General features: G+C 37.7%; 5 protein-coding genes across 6 annotated transcripts; 2 read left to right on the top strand and 3 right to left on the bottom strand.

Annotated features, from left to right (window-relative positions):
* Positions 1-796: 796 nt before the first annotated feature.
* Positions 797-9,909, bottom strand: LOC105701486 (transducin beta-like protein 3). The gene is made up of 15 exons (XM_012428260.1): positions 9,773-9,909; positions 9,571-9,622; positions 9,134-9,341; positions 8,628-8,802; positions 8,329-8,496; positions 7,803-7,972; positions 7,355-7,551; positions 7,029-7,232; positions 6,619-6,808; positions 5,436-5,557; positions 5,050-5,208; positions 4,650-4,815; positions 4,003-4,227; positions 2,999-3,129; positions 797-2,105 (listed from the first exon to the last, which is right to left on the bottom strand). The coding sequence occupies exons 1-15, from the start codon at positions 9,796-9,798 to the stop codon at positions 1,896-1,898; spliced, it is 2,403 nt and encodes an 800-aa protein (XP_012283683.1). The 5' UTR covers positions 9,799-9,909; the 3' UTR covers positions 797-1,895.
* A 482-nt stretch (positions 9,910-10,391) lies between these two features.
* On the top strand, positions 10,392-11,665 carry LOC105701469 (transmembrane protein 186). Its single transcript, XM_012428230.1, has 2 exons — positions 10,392-10,925; positions 11,170-11,665. The coding sequence occupies exons 1-2, from the start codon at positions 10,619-10,621 to the stop codon at positions 11,475-11,477; spliced, it is 615 nt and encodes a 204-aa protein (XP_012283653.1). The 5' UTR covers positions 10,392-10,618; the 3' UTR covers positions 11,478-11,665.
* A 171-nt stretch (positions 11,666-11,836) lies between these two features.
* Positions 11,837-13,951, bottom strand: LOC105701468 (28S ribosomal protein S7, mitochondrial). The gene is made up of 5 exons (XM_023433185.1): positions 13,756-13,951; positions 12,994-13,185; positions 12,463-12,712; positions 12,243-12,380; positions 11,837-12,080 (listed from the first exon to the last, which is right to left on the bottom strand). The coding sequence occupies exons 1-5, from the start codon at positions 13,923-13,925 to the stop codon at positions 12,000-12,002; spliced, it is 831 nt and encodes a 276-aa protein (XP_023288953.1). The 5' UTR covers positions 13,926-13,951; the 3' UTR covers positions 11,837-11,999.
* A 319-nt stretch (positions 13,952-14,270) lies between these two features.
* Positions 14,271-16,541, bottom strand: LOC105701467 (evolutionarily conserved signaling intermediate in Toll pathway, mitochondrial). 2 transcript variants are annotated; one of them, XM_023433184.1, is made up of 3 exons: positions 16,142-16,541; positions 15,147-16,036; positions 14,400-14,727 (listed from the first exon to the last, which is right to left on the bottom strand). In XM_023433184.1, the coding sequence occupies exons 2-3, from the start codon at positions 16,021-16,023 to the stop codon at positions 14,435-14,437; spliced, it is 1,170 nt and encodes a 389-aa protein (XP_023288952.1). In that variant the 5' UTR covers positions 16,024-16,036; positions 16,142-16,541; the 3' UTR covers positions 14,400-14,434. The 2 variants fall into 2 exon arrangements, with proteins under 2 accessions (XP_012283651.1, XP_023288952.1); XM_012428228.2 differs by having other exon boundaries at positions 14,271-14,727; positions 15,147-16,540.
* Positions 16,542-17,072: 531 nt separating this feature from the next.
* On the top strand, positions 17,073-20,330 carry LOC105701466 (signal recognition particle subunit SRP68). Its single transcript, XM_012428227.1, has 4 exons — positions 17,073-17,193; positions 17,575-17,912; positions 18,130-18,400; positions 18,649-20,330. The coding sequence occupies exons 1-4, from the start codon at positions 17,097-17,099 to the stop codon at positions 19,668-19,670; spliced, it is 1,728 nt and encodes a 575-aa protein (XP_012283650.1). The 5' UTR covers positions 17,073-17,096; the 3' UTR covers positions 19,671-20,330.
* The last annotated feature ends 130 nt before the right edge of the window (positions 20,331-20,460 follow it).

The raw sequence follows: 20,460 nt of genomic DNA on the forward strand, positions 1-20,460 counted from the left end.
ACGAGAATTCTCGGAGGCGTCTTCCGTCTCTTTCGGATTAACGGGGATAGAGCGAGAGGGGAGGAATCTCACCGGTTCACCGATTTTAGTGCGCTCGCTTCGCTTCGCTTCCCCTCGGCTTACCGAATCTCCTTTTACGCTCCAGTTTATCCTCCTCTGAGCAAACTTTGTAGGTTTTTCCCTTTTCAAAGCAGAGGGTCTATTACGTAAATCAAATTGAGCGAAAATGTGAAAAATGAGGAGCGAACGGTATTACGGAACGTTTTTGGGGGTGAAAATGCGAGACCATTCGTATGAACTGGCTCGGCACAAATTTTTAAGCGAAATAGGGAAGCATACAAGAAAAAATAGAAAAATAAGCGCCGTGAACGTCATTTTCCACGGATTATGATACCGAAATTCAAAATGGAAAACCTCCAGGGTGATTTGATTTGATTTATGCCAACGATCGTATTCGGGGACGTAATAATAACCTTATTAGAAGAAGAAGGAAATTACGTGATGCCTCGGACCCATTTTCGTTAGAAGAAAAAGAATTTACTAGGATGTACAGGTTAGTTTTTGTTAGTGCGAGGTTATATTACGTTATTAAACATTGAAAACTGTTTAATAATTCATGCTTACACGACACGATAAGAAAGTTATATCGTTGAACTTCTAATTATAGTACATGTAAATATGAACGTAGTATATATTTAAAAAATATAGATAGACTCGAGTTTTTTATTTATAATGGAAGTGTATCTACCCTTCCGCACTTTTCAAGAAAAGTGTAGTACACTCGTTACCCTCAAAAGTGCAGTCAACACGAACAAACCTATTATTTTGCATTTCTCTATTCTCAGCGTATTTCCCTGAGACTGTAAATTGAAAATAATTCGAAAACGTGATCTCCAGGGAGATTCTCGTGAGTTCGGCAGCGGTGCGTTTTCCTTATCAATTTGAGCAAACATATCTCGAAACGTTCGTGGCCGCCTTTCGCGTACAATTGCCTTTCGTTTACAATATGGAGCCCCTTGTCAACTACAGCTGTTTCTTTGCATATCAAGGTCGCCGAGGCTTCTCCTACGAGATTCCTCGAAGAACAACTTGCCTCTAAGAAAGAAAGAAAAAGTGAAACCCTCGCACTTAAGGCGACGTCAAAGCTATCAATTTATTTACAGTCGCTGGACTTCCTCATTTTTTAATCAGCTTAAACTAGTACTGCTTCTTACATTTACTGTTAAAACCATCATCTGAATTATCATCGGTTAAGCATCATTTTATGTAGACGGTGAACTATGATATTTATTTATAATTTATGAGCAGCTTCACTTTTTCATTCATTTAGACTAGTTCTGCTTCTCTTACATTTACTACGATATCTGACTATCATATGGATTATCATTAGCGAGGTATTATTTCACTCGAGAGAGATATCGTCCCTCGACAAATAGAAATGTCGAAGCTGAGTCAGCTTTTTGGAACATCTATTCGCACGTGTCATTCCGTCAATTGATGACGTTTATTTACCCGTTATCAATCAACTAAAATTAACATCCACTTTCCTATATTTATTCTAACAAACAATTATCATCGCTCTGCGATGACTTATTCGTTAAACAAATATGAGGTTTCCTTCGACGAATCAAATGTTTCAATAAATGAAAATCTCAACAGAGCTGACATAATTTTCTCTAATGATTATCCGTATCCATCATTCATTAAATCAAAAATATCATTTGTTCACACATCTTCGACTCACAAAGGGTATTTTTTTTATTAACATTAATATCCACTGTCTCGTGATTTCTCTAAAAAGTAATTGTCAGGCTTTTTAATTATTTATAATTAATACCACTAATTATTTATAATTAATACCACTTTCTCACTCTTACGTTCACTCCAAAAAATAATCATCGTTCTAATATGGCATCTGGGTTATCATTTGTAACAACTTTCATCCTACTGATTGTGTATTTAAACAAATGTAGATCTTGACAAAGCTGATCTAGTCTTTTAAAATGCCTTTCCGTGTAAGGAATCATTTCTTCAATAGTTTTCGATAATCCCGGAATTTGAAGCTTCTCAGTCGATATTTCATTCACCAGCTCGTGCATCACCAGCTATAAACAATTAAACAAAAGAGTAACATTGTTAATTACACCATACACGACCCAATAACAATTTTACAAAAGAAATTCAACGGAATCTAATTTTTTACTCAAGGATATACGATAGACTCGAAAGATGAAGTCATGCTTCGAAATCAACATTTTTTACAAGATAACAAATTATTTCAGACAAACATTAATTGCAAAAGCCAATGATAGGATATTTACTCGATAACGTAACATGCAAAAATATCCACTACTTCACATTTTTATAAAAAAAAAAAAAACTAATAAATAAATTTGATTGTATTTTGGAATGGGAAATTTCAGTAACAAAAAAGTGGGTTCACATCCCAAATTTAAAAACAAATGTAATTGAATATTAAACAGTGCATTCAATAAATCATTAAAGTTTTAGTAACAAAATGAAACATTTAGCACAAAACCCTGATTATTATACCTCCCAGTATAGTAGATTCTTTTTACAAATTAATTTCCTCCGCATAAACTATTTATAAATGTCTTGCAAATCTGCATTCTCGATGCCTCAAAGAGTATCGTAAAAAGAAAAATACAAAAACCAGGAAAGGTTGAAATTCGCCGAGTACTTAAATTGCTAAAACAAAAGGAGGAATTCATTAACTCTAAATTAACGATTTCCAAGAATGCTTTTCTCGCGTCCTCCTCCAAACTGTAAAAAAATGTTAAAGCCGCCTTTTTTCTCTCCCGAAGAAAAAGATTCACTTCCCATTAGTTCCAGGAAATTCCGCTGGCGCTGCCTATCGAGTGTATCCACAATCAGGAGACTCGATAGAGTTTCGCGCCAAATACACGCACACAGTTCATCGAGAGTGCAAAAGTAAAAGCGTAAAAAATAAAGGATCTTCTCTTTTCTTTCAAGCTACCTGAGCTGCGTGGCAATTCCTGCTATTCGTGTTCCAGGAGATGGCACATCTCAGCAGAGCTTCCTTCAGTTCTTTAGTTAAATCCTGAATAGCCTTTACCAGTAGTTCCTTGTTCCCCCTCTTGATGATATCTAAAACGATTAAGAATTACCATAAAATTCCCTAACTTATAAAGTCTTGAGGTCCTACGCAGAGAATTCAGAAGTCTCCGTAGAAGCCTAGAAGGATAGGGACCTTCGATGCTGGATAAATAGTACGTTAGCCAACGGATGGCGGCGCTGTAATCACCTCTCCATCTCTCTTAATCTTATGGGGATATATAGAGAATTACATTCTTTCCTTATCTTACCCCCAATACTCGCCTTATATGCGTCTCTCTTCCTCCCACATGTGAGATATCGTTGGCTAACACATGGGATCTCTCTTTTACTCCCTCTTCCGGTTTTTTAGCCAACTTTTAAAGCATCAACATCCCACTGAACACCAAACCTAACAGTTACATAACTTAAAACTAACAAATAACATAACGTTTGTTACAATGTAATAACCTAAAAGTTACGTAACATAGAGCTAACTAGTTATATGAAATATAAAATCAGATAGTTTATCGTTACATAATTTCATTGAAAGTCCGATTTATCATTTAACATCTAACTACTGTCAAGTACCAAAAAATAATTAAAAATAAAGAATTACTTAATTTTGGATAAAATTGCGTCATCTTTTTTATTAAATGTATGAAAAATTAATATTATGTTAAAGTAATTGATATTATAACGTTAATGTAATATTGATATAACATGTTACACAACACGTTACCTTATTGAGTGGGAAATAATAACTAACGTCTTACCTCCATGTTACTTTTATGCTACGTAACATGTTAGTTTCGATAACGTAACATTTACCCAACAGTTATATGACAGTGTTCACTGGGATAGGATCTGGGCTTCTGAATTCTTTGTACTAGGAGAGAAAATGCGATCTTTAGGATATTTCATTACCGTCTATTATCCTCAGAGTCTGAAGAGGACGCTCCAGTCCTAGAGCGACTCTCAGGGCCTCCGCGAATCGGTTCGCTTGCAGCAGGTTTGCCAACTTTTGTTCCTCCAGGGCTAACCTCTCCTTTTCTTCCAGAGCTTTAGCGAGTTTCTCTTCGGTCACGTCGCGCCAAATCACCAGGACGGAGTCGCTTCCTCCGCTGATTATATGCCTTTCGTCTCTGCTGACTAAAAATTACACATCGAGACGATAGATATCTTCAAGATGGAACTATCACATTTAGGAATAAATTCCCGCCGTTCTAATTATATTACGTTGCGTTAAAAACCGTGGGAACTTATTCCTCAACCTAAACAATAAATGTGTTACCATAAAAGCTGGAATAAAATGATAGAATCATTAAAAAAGAGAAAGGACGATCTCCTTTTAAGTGGTTGAAAAATTGCCAGACAGCGATCCATTGTCATTGTGAATTTTCATAAATCAAAGTACTAGATTTTAAAATAGTTAATGACAAATCGACGTATTTATTATTATTGATTGAAGCTATAGGAAGAACCAGGGTAATATCGCGGATAATGACTAGGTCAGTGTTTCGCGCCTTTGTGTATATACTTGGTGCGAAACTCTACCGAGTTTCTTAATTTACCAGCCAATGTCCACACTCTGTTGTCGTGCTGCTCCAAAGTGGCGACGCATTCTGAAGTCTTGATGTCCCACAATTTTAATAATCCATCCCCACCGGAACTTATCAACTGTGTTCCTCGTGTCACGAACTCCGCTCTCAAAACGGACGACTCGTGTCCCTCTAAAGTCTGAAAGATGAGCAATCACGTTGAATATTTATGCATAAATGTATTTGCCGCGAAACTCTACCGCGTTTCCTAAGAAAAAGATACAAATCCTTCGGACCAATCATCATGACGTTACACAATGTGCAGGACCAATGGAAATAATTTATTTTCTGCACGAATACCAATGCACCTTATTTTTATAAATTTAATTCATAATGAAGACTGGGGGTATATGTTTCGTAAAAATTATTTTACCTTCAGACAATTAAGCTCCGATAGGCACCACAACTTTATGCTGCAGTCTGCCGAACTGGTCAGCAGAACTTGGGCCACCGGTGAGAATCGAACACACCAGACTCCTCTTCGATGGCCTCGGAACACACCCAGCAGCTGCAAATCCGTCGCCGTCCATAGCTGTACATTAAAAATATTAATAATAAGAGATTAATACAGTCAATTTGAATTATAAACTCTTCCACTGTATCCTAGGGATTTATCGTATAGATGTATTTGGCGCGAAACGCAACCGATCTTTCAGTCTCCGCTCACTTTTACAGAACTAACTCCGAAAACTTCACATATAAAGTACATATTTTTCATATCTTAACGCATGATATTATAATGAATAAATAAATCTTCACCTTTGCAGTTTTGTCTTGAGATCCTGTAGCGATGAGTTTATCATTCGGTGATATTGCAACGGAGTTAATGTCCTTCTCATGCGCTAAAGCGGTGTGAGTTGCGTTCAATGAATGCTCTCCACCTGCAAGAGAAAGAACACATTACCTCTTTTTTCTTCGGAGCAAAATTATCTAAGAATAGGGAGGCCACTGAAAGACCGAAGGATTAGAAGCTATTTTTCTAAAGATATATAAAATTTGTAGAGAGCAGCGAAGGGGGAAATAATACATTTGGCGTGAAACTCATGTATTTTTTCTAAGAAACCACATTGATTCAATTTTGTTCCCTTCCAAGTGTACCCTTATTAAAGGAATTCATTTCGATCTCATTTTTTCCCTTTCGGAGTGTATCCTTGGTAAAGGAAATCACACCGATTCAATTTTTATATCATCGATCTCATCTTTTTCCTTTCGGAGTGTATCCTTGGTAAAGGAAATCACACCGATTCAATTTTTATATCATCGATCTCATTTTTTTTCTTTCGGAGAGTATCCTTGGTAAAGGAAATCACACCGATTCAATTTTGTTCCCCTCGAAGTGTACCTTTATTAAAAGAAATCACCCCGATTCAATTTTGTTCCTTTCGAAGTGTACCTTTATTAAAAGAAATCACCCCGATTCCATTTTTTTCCTTTCGAAGTGTACCTTTATTAAAAGAAATCACCCCGATTCCATTTTTTTCCTTTCGGAGTGTACTCTAATTGACGAAAATTTTAAAATCCCACCTCCACGTGCATAGATCACGCTTCAGCGAATCAAAAGCACCAAAGATTAGCTTGTGCTTGGCTAACAGAAACACCTGAGCCGCAAACTCCGAGCCCGTAATTATCGGGAAATTAGCACTGTTTCTTTCCCCTCCTAAGAGCCCTAATCAGATATTTGCCAGAAAGCTTAAGGGGACATAAAAACCGAGCGTAATACGCGTTGAATAATTCCGCGTACTTCAAACAAGAGACTGCAACTATCGCTTATCAGCGCGATTTATCAAGAACCGTGATGTATCTCTTTAGGATCACTGTTGACGTCACAAGACCTTCGTCATCAACGACTTCCACTTTCTGATTAAATTTCACTTCGCCTTAAAATGAATAATGAACTGCATTCATTATCTATATACAGGAAGTGGAAAATTAATTTTCATACCAGTGACGTCCAAATTTCTGGGCAGCTCCCACAATTTCAGACAGCAGTCTTGTCCGATGGATGCAAAACTCGTGGCCGAAGTTTGCGAGAAAGCAACGGAACCAACCGGAGCTGTATGTCTCACTCCGGAGCGAATACATGAAACCTTCTTCGAGTCTTTATTCATCATCCACAAACGCACGCTGTTGTCCTAAAAATTATTCATAATGTCATTACGTTGTTGAAGTTTCCCTTTTTATAACACAGAAAATGTTCAGAAAGAAATTTTAAAACATAACATTTCATCGGAGCCTCTATATTCATTTGGTCAATTTTCAAACGCATCGATAAACCCAGTTTAGGGAAAAGTTTCATAATTGAGACCCGGGTACCACTTTCGTATCTCCTTAATGACCGGAAGGTTTGTATACCTTCGAAGAAGACAGAAGTAGGTTTCTATTGGCTGCGGAAGTAGCCAAAGCTAATACGATGTCAGTATGTCCTCGTAGTAACTGACAGTCCATTGTCGACAGTTCATAGAGTTTCACATCGGCACTGTTCGTAGCGACTGCCAAGTGGCTGTCTTGATCTCCCACATAAACTACGTCCAGAATCTCGTCACTGTATCCAACTAGCTGTAATAATGAGTTCCATAACTTTAAATTACATTTTTATCGCACTGAGGTTAACTACTATCTTAAAACATTCTCAAAATCTATGCAAATGGTTTTATATGTTTCAGATAAAATGTACTAACCTGTTTTTTACATTCAAAATCTTCCAAGGAATGTATAATGATGTTGTGATCCACAGAAACCACAGCGATGCTATTCTTTGTATCATTGTACAACAAATGCGTCGCAGAGAGTCCGTCTTCATCCGCAGCTCGTAACAGCGAGACTTTCTGCGAGTAAACTTCGCTGCCTGCTTTGACTTCCCAAACTCTAATTAAACCTGAAGAGTTTATAAACTTCTTTCATTATTCTACGCTACAGGTTAATTAAAAAAGAAAATCATATCGATGAGATCTAACCAATATAACCTATAAAAGTGGGAATTGATCGTTTCTAGAACGTTTTTACTTATCCACCGAATAGGATACTTTGAAATAGTCTAGATAGATTAGGTTGCCTTTTCGTTAAACGAATATTTTGTCAGAATATATTTCACACGTCGTTATTCAGATTATTCGGTGTAAATCAAACCTGTCGCTCCTGCAGTAGCCACATAAATTCCATCAGGTTTCACAGCGTAAGGTAATTCACGGTTGTCGGGCAATATGAAGGCACCTTCGATACTTTCGTAAACGGCTATGGTACGTAAAATGGTGCCTTGAACCAAATTCCATAAGATCAGCACTTTGTCTCGCCCAGAACTGCCATAAACAAAATTACAATGATGTGTTAAAATTTCTGACGTGGTTTATTCAATCTTTAAGTAAAACATATAAACATAATTAACCGTTCAATGCCTTGTTTTGCATTACAGATGATGTGAAAGTGATGTCAAAAAGATGTCGTTTATGAAACAAAATTTGTCAAATGTGTATAAACATTTTTTAAAAAGTTGAGAGTTCATCATTGTCAAGATCTTCTCTGTAGCTTTTACAATGTAAAGTTTGAAACGATTCGACACATTCAGTTCGGAGAAAAGTTTCATAAACGAGACCTTTTTGATTCCACTTTCACGATGCCTTAAATGAATTTTTATATTCATCGGTTACATTGGTACCTGATCAGTTGCACTTTGTCTTTATAAAAGCATAACGATGTGACTCGACTGCAATGCCCCTTGAGAACGGCTTTACACTGGCCAGATTCAATGTTCCAACAATGTATCCCTAAATTGTCGCCAGCTCCGAATAAGAGATTCTTGTCGTCCGGATGAAATACTAGAATGCTAAAAAGAGAGGTTGTTAACCTCAGTCAGTTAATTCTACTTATGAATTTACTAATACATTAAATATATTAATTTATAAACAATTGGATTAATTAATTAATGTACTTAAAGTAAGAGATAAGTGCAATTACCTGGTGACCCCTTGGATGCCCTTCAGGTTATGTGTGCAGGTACGATTCTGCAAGTTCCACAATCTTACGCTCGAATCGCTACCTCCAGATGCCAAGATGACGCCATCGTCTCGTGCCTTTATGCAGGCAACCGGTCCAATGTGAACAGATTTCCACATTGAATCGACGGATTTCTCTTAAAATAAAAGAGTAAAATATAATTTAATGTCCTCTGGACTGAAGCGATAAACCGTATTGTCTAAAAATGTTGATTATGACATTTGAATTCCGACATGGTGCTGAGAATTATCGCATATACTCTTACAGAATGTATAAATATATTTTTACTTTTAATTATATAAAACACAAAGATAAATAAAGTAAGGAAGCAGTAATATGCTATTAATGCATCTTTTTATGATAATTAATGGATGCAAGAAAAAAGAACCAAAGAAGTACATCGCAATCAAACAGAATTGGAGATCTCTCGGTTCTTAATAGAAAATCTGATGCAAAGTCAGATATACCTTTCCAATTCCATAATTTAAAAAGGCCACTCTTATGGTGGGTCAGTAATCGCTGATCGTTATCGATGAAAGCGAAAGTATTAATGGCATCTTGATCGTGCTCGGATTCCATCTCCCCTAAAGTGGTTATCGTCGTAGCAGTTTCAACCGATACCACTGAAACGCTTGTCCCATTTTGACACAGCAAATGTTCGCCATCTGCAGTCCACTGGAACAATATTTAACATTTAATCAAAATATCAAAGTCGAGTCTCTTAATAAAAATGGTTACAAAATATTCTTAGCGATTTAAAATATGTACATCTCTTTTTACCGAAATTAGCACTGCATGTAAAACTCTCATTAGCAACTGTAATACTATTTCAACCAACAAAAGATTACTCAAGACTTGTAATAAATTATGTTTACGTTTAACAAATTAATATGTAACAACTTACCAATATTGTCCCGCCGGTATAAAATGGTCCGTACTTAGATTCGACCTCGAAACTGCAAAATAATTTCGAGTAAAAAATGGACCCAAAAGTCTTAATAATGCATGTAATGGTAAATAAATAATAAACAGTAGTTTACAAATCCTGAACTGGTACAGGAAATTAAATATACACAGCATAATTAATAGAATATTTATAAACATACGAGGTTTTCTGATGTTTTTTGTTCATGATTCCTTTCTACAAATTGACAGCGTCCATGAAATCGTTAAAGAAATCCGAAATTATTTTCAAAATCTGCAGGAAACACTTTCAGAGGTTAGGACGCCGAAAAAGACCACATGGTGCATTCGAACTAACCTAACATGAAATAAAGTAACGTTTTCAATCGCCGTAGTATAGCTAAAGTGATCTTCACATTGAAATCAAATAAAAGCCACTGATTGGTCACTTCTTTATAACCTCAAAATTCTTTATCAATCAGAAAAATATCAGGGGGTCGATTCTGTAACTCGAAACCAGTGAAAATGCTAAAAGTGAGCACTTCTCGTGGTTCTGTAACATTCATAATCGCAAAAATGTGAGATACTTCACGTGAGACTATTCGAGAAAAAATTTCGTGTCGAATGATAAAACCTCGAATCGAGAAATTTCATATTTTCACTTAGAAGATACAAAATCGAATAAATAAACTCACATAAGATGAAAGTGCGAGAAATGAGCATTCTCCCCCAAAATACAGGATCCAACAACTTTAGAAACGCGCATAACCTCAGATTTACAAATCGTCGGAAACGTACTCAATAAAACCGTTAATTTTAATCTAACGAAAACACGGTGGAGTTCAAACATAACCTCTTCGAATGATTTGTTTTGTGAGTTTGCTCGACAGTGTTATTCTTCGAAAAAATAAAAAAGCGACATAGAATTAAAAATTACTGTAACAGCAAGCAAAGAAACCTTTTGGAATAGTAAAGAAATACTGACAGGGATTTAATTTTTCTCTTCCTCTCGAAAGGAGTTGGTTTCGAGTTCACCTTAAACTGTCGATATGTTGATCCTCACTCGAAGTCTCTTACGACATAATCTACTGGAAAGATGCTTAACGAGTGTTCCCCGATCGATCCAGTATCTGAGTACGGTGAGCGAAGCTCCGACCGTTGAACAGCATCTTTCACAATCAAAGGTTCCACGCCTGAAGACGATTTACAAACTTCCGTTCATCAAAGAGGCAAATTTCATCAACAAAATGAAATTCCACCACACAGTCGTATTGGGTATCTACGTTCCGGTTGCTTGTTACAGTTATATTTTTCAAACTAGCAGTCCGGAATACATCATTATAATTGGAGTTTGGAGTAAGATCCTATTAATAATTCTTATTCTTTTCATACTTAGACAATTTTCCCTCATTTATACAAACTATCGCTCTATTTCGCTCCTACTGTGTGCACTGCCATGATAATTTAAATCTAGGAAGCGCTCTCTCAAAGTTATAAAATATCGTTGCCATTTTCATAGATAATGAAACTAAGAAATCGCATTTCATAGAACGCTAATTAATAGATGCTAATAAATTAAAAGAAAGTGTTTCTATTCCAGTTGTCTCTATAACTGCACTGCTCTATTCTCTCGGACATTTCTGCAACAATTTAATAGGATTTATTTATTACAATGAACATAACAAAATGTTGAGGTTATCCTATGTCGCCACCTACGGAGGCAGGAAGGACCTCGACTTGCCATTGTCAGACATAGTAGGGCTTTCCCCGCCGAAATCTAATTTTCTGGCCAGGATGTATGAAAATCTACGAGTCAAGTCTCCCAACAATACGTTCAAGTTAAACCTCAGTGCTGGAAAGATATTGGACTACGAACTGTTCGAAACGGTACTGAAGGGCAACCCGTGAAATGCTCCGAAGCAGCGTAGCTCTGTGAATCTGAATTCTAGAGGATAAGAGAAGACAAGATTAAGTGCTCCATCTCACCGTTGACTCTTATCGATTGCATTTTTACCGTAGTATAATGGAAATGTATATAAAAGAAGAAACATGGAACCAAAATTAAAAACGACACGTTAAAGGGACTTCACCTTAAAGTATGCTTATTTTCTGAAATGCCATTTCAATGCAGACGTTAAAATTTGAAATTTTAAAATTACTTTACACCTTGGTGCAACTATAATTCACTGTAGAATTGCAAATTCATGTCATAGTCAACGGTTTACACATAATCGAAGTCTAATTGCACGAATTCAAAACTTGACGAGGAGAGGAAAATAAAAACCATTTCTTATTCGAATCATGTACAGTGAAACCTCAACAATAGTTTCTAGATCAGTAAAAGCTATCCACGTGACTGAATTAATTAATCATCTGATCGATGCATCTCAGCAATTACTTGTTATCCTATTCTATTTTAAATGCTTCCTTTTACATCCATCGGAAGTGAGCATAAGCTCGATTTGCTTCGCACTGTCTATGTAAGTCCTGTTTCTTTTTGATAACACGACCCTGAAATAAAACAATGAAATAGTTATACATAAATAGCTTCGTTGTTTTAAACAAGGCTGCAATAAGTTAGAAATATTTTTCTAAGTTTACGTTGTCGAACTACACGATATCATGTCATTTTTAATCGCATTGGATAAGATTTATAACCTATAATCTGCAAACCTGATTGTACGCAGCATCGATCAGTTCCCACGATAACTTATCGTAAAGACGGACATGATTATCCTTGTCTTTTCCAGCCTCCAAGAGCCACTTCATGGCCAGAAATCTGGATCGATTTTTTAAAATGGGAGTAGGAACCTGAAAGATGAAGGAAAACGTTAAAACAAGATCTCAATTTCATTTCTAACGTATTATCCAAAGAGAAGCATCCGTTTCTTGCCTGATAAACACTGCCACCTTTCTTCATCGGCGTAAGTTGTAAGACAGGCATGGAGTTCTCCACCGCCCGGTGTAGAATCTTCTTTGGATCCAGTTCTATGTCCTCGAGACTTAGATTTTCCGTTGAAATGTTATTGGCTATTTTGTTGTATCGCTCCAGCTGAATTCGCTTGATGCTCTCAAAGGTTTTCTCCACTATCCTCCTCGCCAGTATTTTATTGCCACCTTTCATTATGTAGTTTACGAGTTTGCTTTAAAACAAAAACAAAGAGAAAATACCAAGTTTCACATTAATCAATCCTATTTCGTGATATCTACTTCCATTACGTTGGCAACGGTTAAACAATTTTAATTCTTAATCTTTGTAGAATTAGAAGGTAACAACATAACCTTTGTCATAAAAAATTATGTTTTGACGTAACTATTTCTTATAAAAATGAAAACATTTGTGAAGTTCGTTCGAAATTATTCAAGATTGAATTTTCCAAGTTTTCATGCGAATATCAATATTGTTTGAGTGAAATTTTATTACTTTGTGAGTTCGTCATGAAATTCGGAGCTGCTCTCGTCAGTTTTGGCTGGCAGGATTTGACGGAATATTACTTTCTGCATCTCCCCAGATTCGTTCAAAGCTTTCTGCTCGTCAGGCTTGTACACAGGTTTGATGAAACTGGTCGGGTACACGGAGTATTGTCGCACATATCCATTTTGTGCAAGATTTGGCCTGCAATGCAATTTCCGTTACATGTACGCCTTTAAATAATTAAAATAATACCTACTCGCTAAAATAAAAATTTAGTTAACTTCAAATACATTTTACGCCAAGTATATCAGTCCAAATATATAAACATGTACAAATTATATCGTTTATCGGTTACTTCTTAAACGGTTACCAATTTAACCGCATTTGTCATAGCAATGGAAAACATGTACATGCCAAATAACCTAACTTTATTACAAATTGTATTCAATTTAAAAGAATACTCCTAAAAAATCTTTTCATCCTTTACAGTGTAAATTTACTTAATAACTCTTACTGCAAATTTTAATAATCGTCTTCAAAAGTTAGGTTAGGTGATTACGTTGAGCAAATCTCAAGAAAACTATATGAACAGTTAACCTAACCTTATCGAAAAAGACAAATATTTGAAGATTACATATCTCTGTTTCATCATTTCAGTTTTCCAAAGTGAAAATCTCATTTAATATTCACAGAGTATAGGTTAAGTAACACCGCTTGAATGGTTTAGAAACATTAAATAAACTGTTAGATACTTCGTAAATTATCCTTAACCTAATTAACGGTAGAAAACCTCCAAATCGGAGCAAACGTCCTGTTAAACTCTTCGATGCCATTTTTAATTCAAAAAGCCGAAAATATTTATTGATACTTATCGCGTTTCGGCCATTATTGGTTACGTGTAAAGGAGGGTTTACAATGCCGCGATTGGGGCTTGTTTCCATGCAGTAAAATCATAGAATATTCCCGTTTACATCGACTTCAGTTAATCTGAAATACGAAGAAAACCTTGCATTACATTTACCTAATCATTTACTGTAAATACAGAGTACTAATAACATTTATTTATTAATAATTAGTTCCATAATGACCTCTCCGAACTCATCGGAACGACTTCATGGTACAATTACAATACCTCTTGTAATAACTTATTTGCAGTTCGCAACAAACTGCAAAGCCATAAGAAATTAAATAAATAAAATTTTGTGTTTTTCACGCAATGCATAAAATCTTAAAAGGTTTGAAGGTTAGGAGTGATTTTTAGGATAAATCGTACAATGTACATAATGTACAATCTGGTACAATTTACATGTTTTAGTTGTAACCTTAAAATACAGAGGAATAATTACGTGTAAGTGAAAAGCAAGTAACATTTTTCACGCAGCACCCACATCTGGAAGTAGGAATCGTCTTATTTACAAGTAGCACACTATGAAAGGTGTGATAAATAACATTATCTTTTGCTATGCTCATCCGCTTTGGATGGACTAATCAAGTGTTCTTCGGTGTTTCCTTCAATGTGTATAATCTTTTCGGTGCCACTACTCAAAGTGAACACTATAGGAAGATTCACTAGAACAGGATTTTTCCTTTCCAAGCATCGCACCCAAGACAGCAAGGAATCCTTACTCGATGTCCCCGTAGCACAGACTGAGAACAGCGTCCCCTCGGCTTGTTCGTGTACCGATGGAGCTGCGATTATTTCCTTGAACTCCTTCTCCCAGGGCATATGAATGTTCGATACATCTGAAAAAGATATTGTTAAATAAACCATGTATTGTAGTTACAAATAGTGAAGAACTAATTTCAGTGACAAATAGTGATGGAACAGAAAATTTGGTTTATACTCATACTTCACATTTAATTTTTGAAGACGAGTTTTGGCCATTTAGTAACTACAGAAAGGGACATTTTCTAATAATTTAAAGGCCAGGTAAAACGTCTTCCTAACTAAAGATAATAGATAGAAGACATCGTTTAACGCTCAAAAGTGAGGTTACATTATAGGACTTCGATAGAACATCTGTTAGCAATTCAGACTTTCAAAAATCTGTTGCCAATATTCAAGTTATGAGGGTGAAACAGTTTTCTATTCTACAAAAGCAGATAAAGCGGCGAAATGAAAGATATAATAAATACTATAACAAGTCGAACATTAACTTTACCATCAATGTTAATGTTAGGTGGTTTAAATGGCACAGCGTCCGCTCTTAATATGAAGTAGTCCACCGAAGCTCGACCAACCCAAATCTTGAAGGGTCCCTCGACAAAGACTGGCTTCGCTCTGTCATGCTTAACAAGTAATTCTTCCTGCATGGGGCTCATCCCTGATACAATCCAAGTCTTATCGACCGAATCCTCTACGGAATCTGACTGAAACACTGTAACATGACTCTGCACATCCACCGAGCAGATCTTTTTTATCGCAACTTTAGCTAATTCACAGGAATCCTCTGGTAAAGGTATCGGAGGAGGCCAGGGGTTCAGATTCCTAAACTTGGGCATCCAGTAGGCCATTCTACGAAGTTTCCTCAAAGGATAGCTATGGTTTCCGAAGATATTTATCAGCATTTCTTCAGTCTCGACGTCGGGTATGATGGCGTTATCCTCCATCTTCTGCAGGAGATCGATGATGCACTGCTGCTCTTTCGGATAATGCATGAACTCCACCTGGAATTGATTCATCGCAATGTACTTCCCCTTAGGCAGCACGTCTATCAACTTCTTGTACATTTCGAGGTCCATGTGGACATTGAATTGCTCCATGTACTTCATGGCGGCATAGAGGAACTCCACGTGGCTACGCCTCCTCTCATTGTCCAATGTGTAAGCCCGCAGGATGTCCAGGAAGTTCTCCTTGTCCTGGTCTTTCGACTTCGCAAAGGAGATTTTCATTACGCTATTCTCTACATCGTCTGTCCGCGTTTGGCGACCTTTGTAGCCGTCATCGGCAAAGGAAGCGCTGCTTTCTAGCACAGGGAAATGTCCTCTCCTCCCTTGTAGAATAAGTCTTCTTTCGACGGTGTAGCATTCTCTCAACATGTAGACTACTCGCCTGGCCACGGAGAACATGATCTGTGATAATCTTGGTAGACAACGTCAAAGTATCAATTTAAATTAATTTCTAATACGGAACTGTAATTAATTACTATTCTACGACCTTTTAATTATGACATTTTCAAAGTCAGTCCTAACGAACTGCTTGCGTTCAGTTTACATAACCTTCCATTCGGTACTTAAAACTCGGCATTCCGCATAACCTCAAACATTGGATTCTGCGTATTTTCGTTGGTGAAACGATTCCTTCTTGACTGCCACACCGCGGTTACAGTCGAAATCTGCGTTTACAGTTTCTACAATTTCAAATTGACTTTGTTATCTCTGTTGCCCATAATTTTGACTCTCACGTAACTAAAAGAGTTATTTTCTCACAGAATAACGTGAGACTCTGGGCAGCGCCATTTTGTGCCGGCTGCCTTTGATATTAAAATTCATTAGATAGCAACCATTGACTGCGTTTTCATCGTATCCTTAATCCAGGGTTTATCGGATCTAGATCCAGTAAATCGCATGTCTCCATTGCATTAATAAATACACAGATTCGATTCTGAGTGTCTCGATCCATACTTAAATTCCTATTTACTGGGTGTAAATCCGATAAATCTCGGATTTCGAGTACGATGGAGACGTAGTCATTGAAATTTATCTAATCTGGGGGTCGAGTTTCTAACTTTGACGAGAATGTTCACTTCTCGGATTATCATCTTACGTGAGCTTATTCGCCCAATTTTCAAAGTGAAAATGTGAAATCTCCAGACTGAAGGAACTCGGTTCGAGACTCGGAGTTTCTTGTCGAGTAATGTCACGCGAAATATCTCACATTTTCACCATAGTGAAAGTTACAAAATGACAGATGTTCACTTTTATCATTTTCACCAGAGGTATTTATATACAGAATCGACACCTAGAAATCCAACTTAACTTTGTCTCCGTATACTTATACCTCCTCCGCTAGGAGCGCTGGCATACGAACAGTTTCTAACCTAGAACTTTCCGGTCTTTAAAAAAGGGGTTATCTGTGTTTCGCACACGTCACGCCTGCGATAAACTTCGTGATGGTGGTGCAAGAGGATAATTCGGGACTTACCGTGCAAAGTCAGGAGATTCATGAGGCGGAGATCCCGAAGGAGCCGAAAGTCTACTCCCTGGAGAGTATCCTTTTCGAGCGTACCATCTAACCTCACTTTGAATCCAAAACTTTGGTCGACACATCCATATGTTATGTGCTAACCTCTAGACGATGCTGCATGTCTCGTGACTTTCCCACATTTAAAGGAACTTCCTCGTTAATTATACAGAAAAATTTGTACCAGTTGATTATGTTATACAATCCAAGGGTTTCAATGTTTTACCAACATAACCTCTCGTAGCAATCAAATCCCTATCACGTGACCTTCGTACAATTAGAAGACCTTTCTAGGTTAATTGTATGGTAAAATTTACCGCAAAATTAATGCGATTTTAAATAGAGTTATGTTATCCAATTTTAAACATTAATTTCATACTAGAATTTCCTTAACGATCGTTAAATAGTTCTGAAGATCATAAAAGCTGCGCAGCAACAGCACGGCCTTCGACATGGGGATTACCAGCGTTATCGTGGCTACTGTTCGAGGCGATTGCGACGGCTGCGGAAAGTGCTCAAAGTTCCACAGGGTGATAGGCGTCATTTTAAGAGACGTGACGTGATGCCAGTGATGGTCAAGGATGACAAGTTCCTACAGATTCCATTGACATTGGCAGAGCGAGCCTGGAGCTATGCCATGCAGTTACGACAAGAATCGAACACCGAACCGAGGAAGAAATTCCATTTAATCTCGAAACTCAGGAAAGCCGCGACCTATTCCTTGCAGCTGCAGGAATTAATAGAAGTACGATGAATATGTCAGAATATTTTATTTCTTGTGTAGAAATCCTGTCTTCCTTCTAACTTCGGGACAAATTGATTTCTCATTTACTTAATTTCAATATTATTTGATCATCCTGGGACGTAAAAGAACCGTAAATATGAGCTACGTTATCTGAAAACCGCAATATGAACCAAGGGTTAAAAAAAATATAATTCTTACAACTTTGTTACTTTTGCAGAGCGTAAACTGTGACGCCAGGACCAAGCTCGAAGCCCAGGCTTACGTAGCATGGATTCATGGTTCGCTTCACTTCGAGCTACACCTCTGGAAACCTGCGATGGAGAATTTGAAGAAGGCCCAGGTGGTCTATGAGAAACTCGTCACAGCATTGCCAGACCCAGACCGTACTACGTACCAGTCTCGAGTGGATGAACTGGCCCCGAACCTGCGCTACTGTGCTTACAACATCGGAGACACCACAGCCATCGACGATCTGATGCAAATGCGAGGTTAGTTTCTGTTCTAAATAATTGATATTACGTCAAAAATGATGATGAAGTATGGAAAAGTATCTAGTATTTCCTCTAGCTTAATATACAATGTATAAATATTTATATTATTACCACGTGAATATGGAATCTCTAAAGAAAGTCCTTCGACCCATGAAATTTCATTCGTCCTTTAAATTTGTTTATAAGCATTTCAAAATTATTTAATGTTTCCATTCGGACCAACACCGAGGATTTTTTAATTGCAGGACAACTGAGTGCAGAGCTGTTGACCACCCTGGACTCCTTGATGGCGCAGACCCAAGAAACAAAATCCTCTTCGGAGGAAGTGACCTGGCGTGGCAAATCCTGTGGAACTGTGCCCCCCAGGGTGGCAGGCCTTTTGCACGCAGACTCCAGGCTGGACCAGGTGCTGTGTAAAGCTAATAACCTTCAAACTAGGGTCGAACACTTGGACGCTCACTTAATAGACTGCAAGGATGCCATCGCGACAGTCCGAGAGACCTTCAAGAGCGAACTGAAGAGCAAGGACTCGGAGAAGAACAGCACGGTGCAGCATTTGATCTCCTATTTGCAATACATTCGACTGGGCAGAACTCTGGAGAGAAATCTGACTCTTGTCGAGATTGCGAAAGAGTCCAAGAGTTCAAAACCCCAGGACATTGTCAGATTATACGAAGCAGCGATACATAACCTCGTCGAGATGTCACAGCTCCAGGACGACGAGGAGTTCCGCCGGAATCTGGAGGTCAGGACACGTGGATATCGTGCGTTTCGATGTTTTTATATGGCACAGTCGCTTGCTTATGTCCAACGATGGAGAGAGGCGCTTGCTTTGTATCAAAGAGCGCTTCAACATGTGAAAACTGCGATGGAAAAGGAGGAAACTCTGCCGGAGGACTTGAAGACGGCACTGTGTCAATTGAAAGCCTCCATCGAAGGGGCGCAGTACGCAGCCCATGCCCATAGTGTGTTGGGGGATCAAGAAGCAGAAACTGGGACGAGCACTCTAATCAAGAGCAAGAAACCTCTCATCGAGAGGCTCCACGAGTATCGAGAGGATCCTTCCCTGCTGTCGAAGCAACCTAAGATCGTTAAACTGCCACCTCCCACTCAGAGCATTCCGTGCAAGCCGTTATTCTTCGATCTGGCCTCGAATATGGTGGAGTTTCCGGACCTCTCCGAGAAGTTTGGCGATCCTTCCAAGAAGGGGGGACAAGCGGGACTGTCTGGCTTCGTAAAGGGCCTCTGGGGATGGGGGAATAAATAGTAACGATGAGAATTTGTGGTCTTTTGCTCTACGATGGGGTTCTACATCCACGTAACCTCCTCTCCGAGGAATTAATGAAGTGTGTGTACATGAAATAACGTGAGCTCCCACTTCTGTCATGACAGTCGACAGAGTTTCGGTTAAATACAGTTTTAAATTAAGGAAACTTAACATTGCTCTAACTAGAGGGAACCGAATTCATTGGTAAAACGAGTCCAAGGTTTATTTTATCCAAATAGTGTTTACGTCTGTTCCACGCGTATTATTGGGTTCAGGAATAAGTTCTCATCGTTTTTAACGTGACGTAGCATAATTAAAACAACAAAAACTTCTTAACTTAATACATTCGACTCGTATTCTAATCTCCGCTATATTGAATAATCGAGTTACATTTTTCTCACAAAGATCGCTAATATTAATAATCTAACTTAGCAAGGAAACATTGAGTTAGAATTTTTGCGAAAATATCTGAAAAGTGGGAACTCCTTTTGCTATTTCATGGGATTACTTGTAATAAGCTAGGTTATGGAATTCGTTCATTACGGAGTTAAAGCCGAGGAGGCAAGACTACGTGCATTTCTTTTTCTTTAATATCTTATAACTGAATGATTATGTGTGTAAATTCTATGAGAAGTGGGGAGATAAATGGATATGATTCTACGTGATGCATACATTCTTTCAAGGACTACCTAAAAGTGAGGTTAAGAACGGAAAATTCCTTTGACTCGTTTCCCTTGTACTCTTTTTGAAAAAAAAAAAAAAAGAAAATTTCCAGTGCAATGGAGACGTA

The sequence above is a fragment of the Orussus abietinus genome, unplaced genomic scaffold, assembly GCF_000612105.2.
Source record: "Orussus abietinus isolate OABI.00-Male unplaced genomic scaffold, Oabi_2.0 scaffold89, whole genome shotgun sequence".
In the NCBI taxonomy this organism is placed as follows: domain Eukaryota; kingdom Metazoa; phylum Arthropoda; class Insecta; order Hymenoptera; family Orussidae; genus Orussus; species Orussus abietinus.

Excerpts from the sequence above, each read along its gene's own strand:
- LOC105701486 (XM_012428260.1), bottom strand. The coding sequence starts at position 9,798 with ATGAACAAAAAACATCAGAAAACCTC. Across the intron at positions 7,552-7,802 it reads GGCTACTGCAGGAGCGACAG|GTTTAATTAGAGTTTGGGAA; the intron begins GTTTGATTTACA and ends TAAACTCTTCAG. Across the intron at positions 7,233-7,354 it reads ATTTTGAATGTAAAAAACAG|CTAGTTGGATACAGTGACGA; the intron begins GTTAGTACATTT and ends TCATTATTACAG.
- LOC105701469 (XM_012428230.1), top strand. The coding sequence starts at position 10,619 with ATGTTGATCCTCACTCGAAGTCTCTTACGACATAATCTACTGGAAAGA. Across the intron at positions 10,926-11,169 it reads CATTATAATTGGAGTTTGGA|TTGTCTCTATAACTGCACTG; the intron begins GTAAGATCCTAT and ends TTTCTATTCCAG.
- LOC105701468 (XM_023433185.1), bottom strand. The coding sequence starts at position 13,925 with ATGGAAACAAGCCCCAATCGCGGCATTGTAAACCCTCCTTTACACGTA. Across the intron at positions 13,186-13,755 it reads GGTTTTCTACCGTTAATTAG|GCCAAATCTTGCACAAAATG; the intron begins GTTAAGGATAAT and ends ATTGCATTGCAG. Across the intron at positions 12,713-12,993 it reads TTTCATGACGAACTCACAAA|CAAACTCGTAAACTACATAA; the intron begins GTAATAAAATTT and ends TTTGTTTTAAAG.
- LOC105701467 (XM_012428228.2), bottom strand. The coding sequence starts at position 16,053 with ATGTTCTCCGTGGCCAGGCGAGTAGTCTACATGTTGAGAGAATGCTAC. Across the intron at positions 14,728-15,146 it reads ACCTAACATTAACATTGATG|ATGTATCGAACATTCATATG; the intron begins GTAAAGTTAATG and ends TATCTTTTTCAG.
- LOC105701466 (XM_012428227.1), top strand. The coding sequence starts at position 17,097 with ATGGTGGTGCAAGAGGATAATTCGGGACTTACCGTGCAAAGTCAGGAG. Across the intron at positions 17,194-17,574 it reads GAAAGTCTACTCCCTGGAGA|TTCTGAAGATCATAAAAGCT; the intron begins GTATCCTTTTCG and ends ATCGTTAAATAG. Across the intron at positions 17,913-18,129 it reads AGCTGCAGGAATTAATAGAA|AGCGTAAACTGTGACGCCAG; the intron begins GTACGATGAATA and ends TTACTTTTGCAG.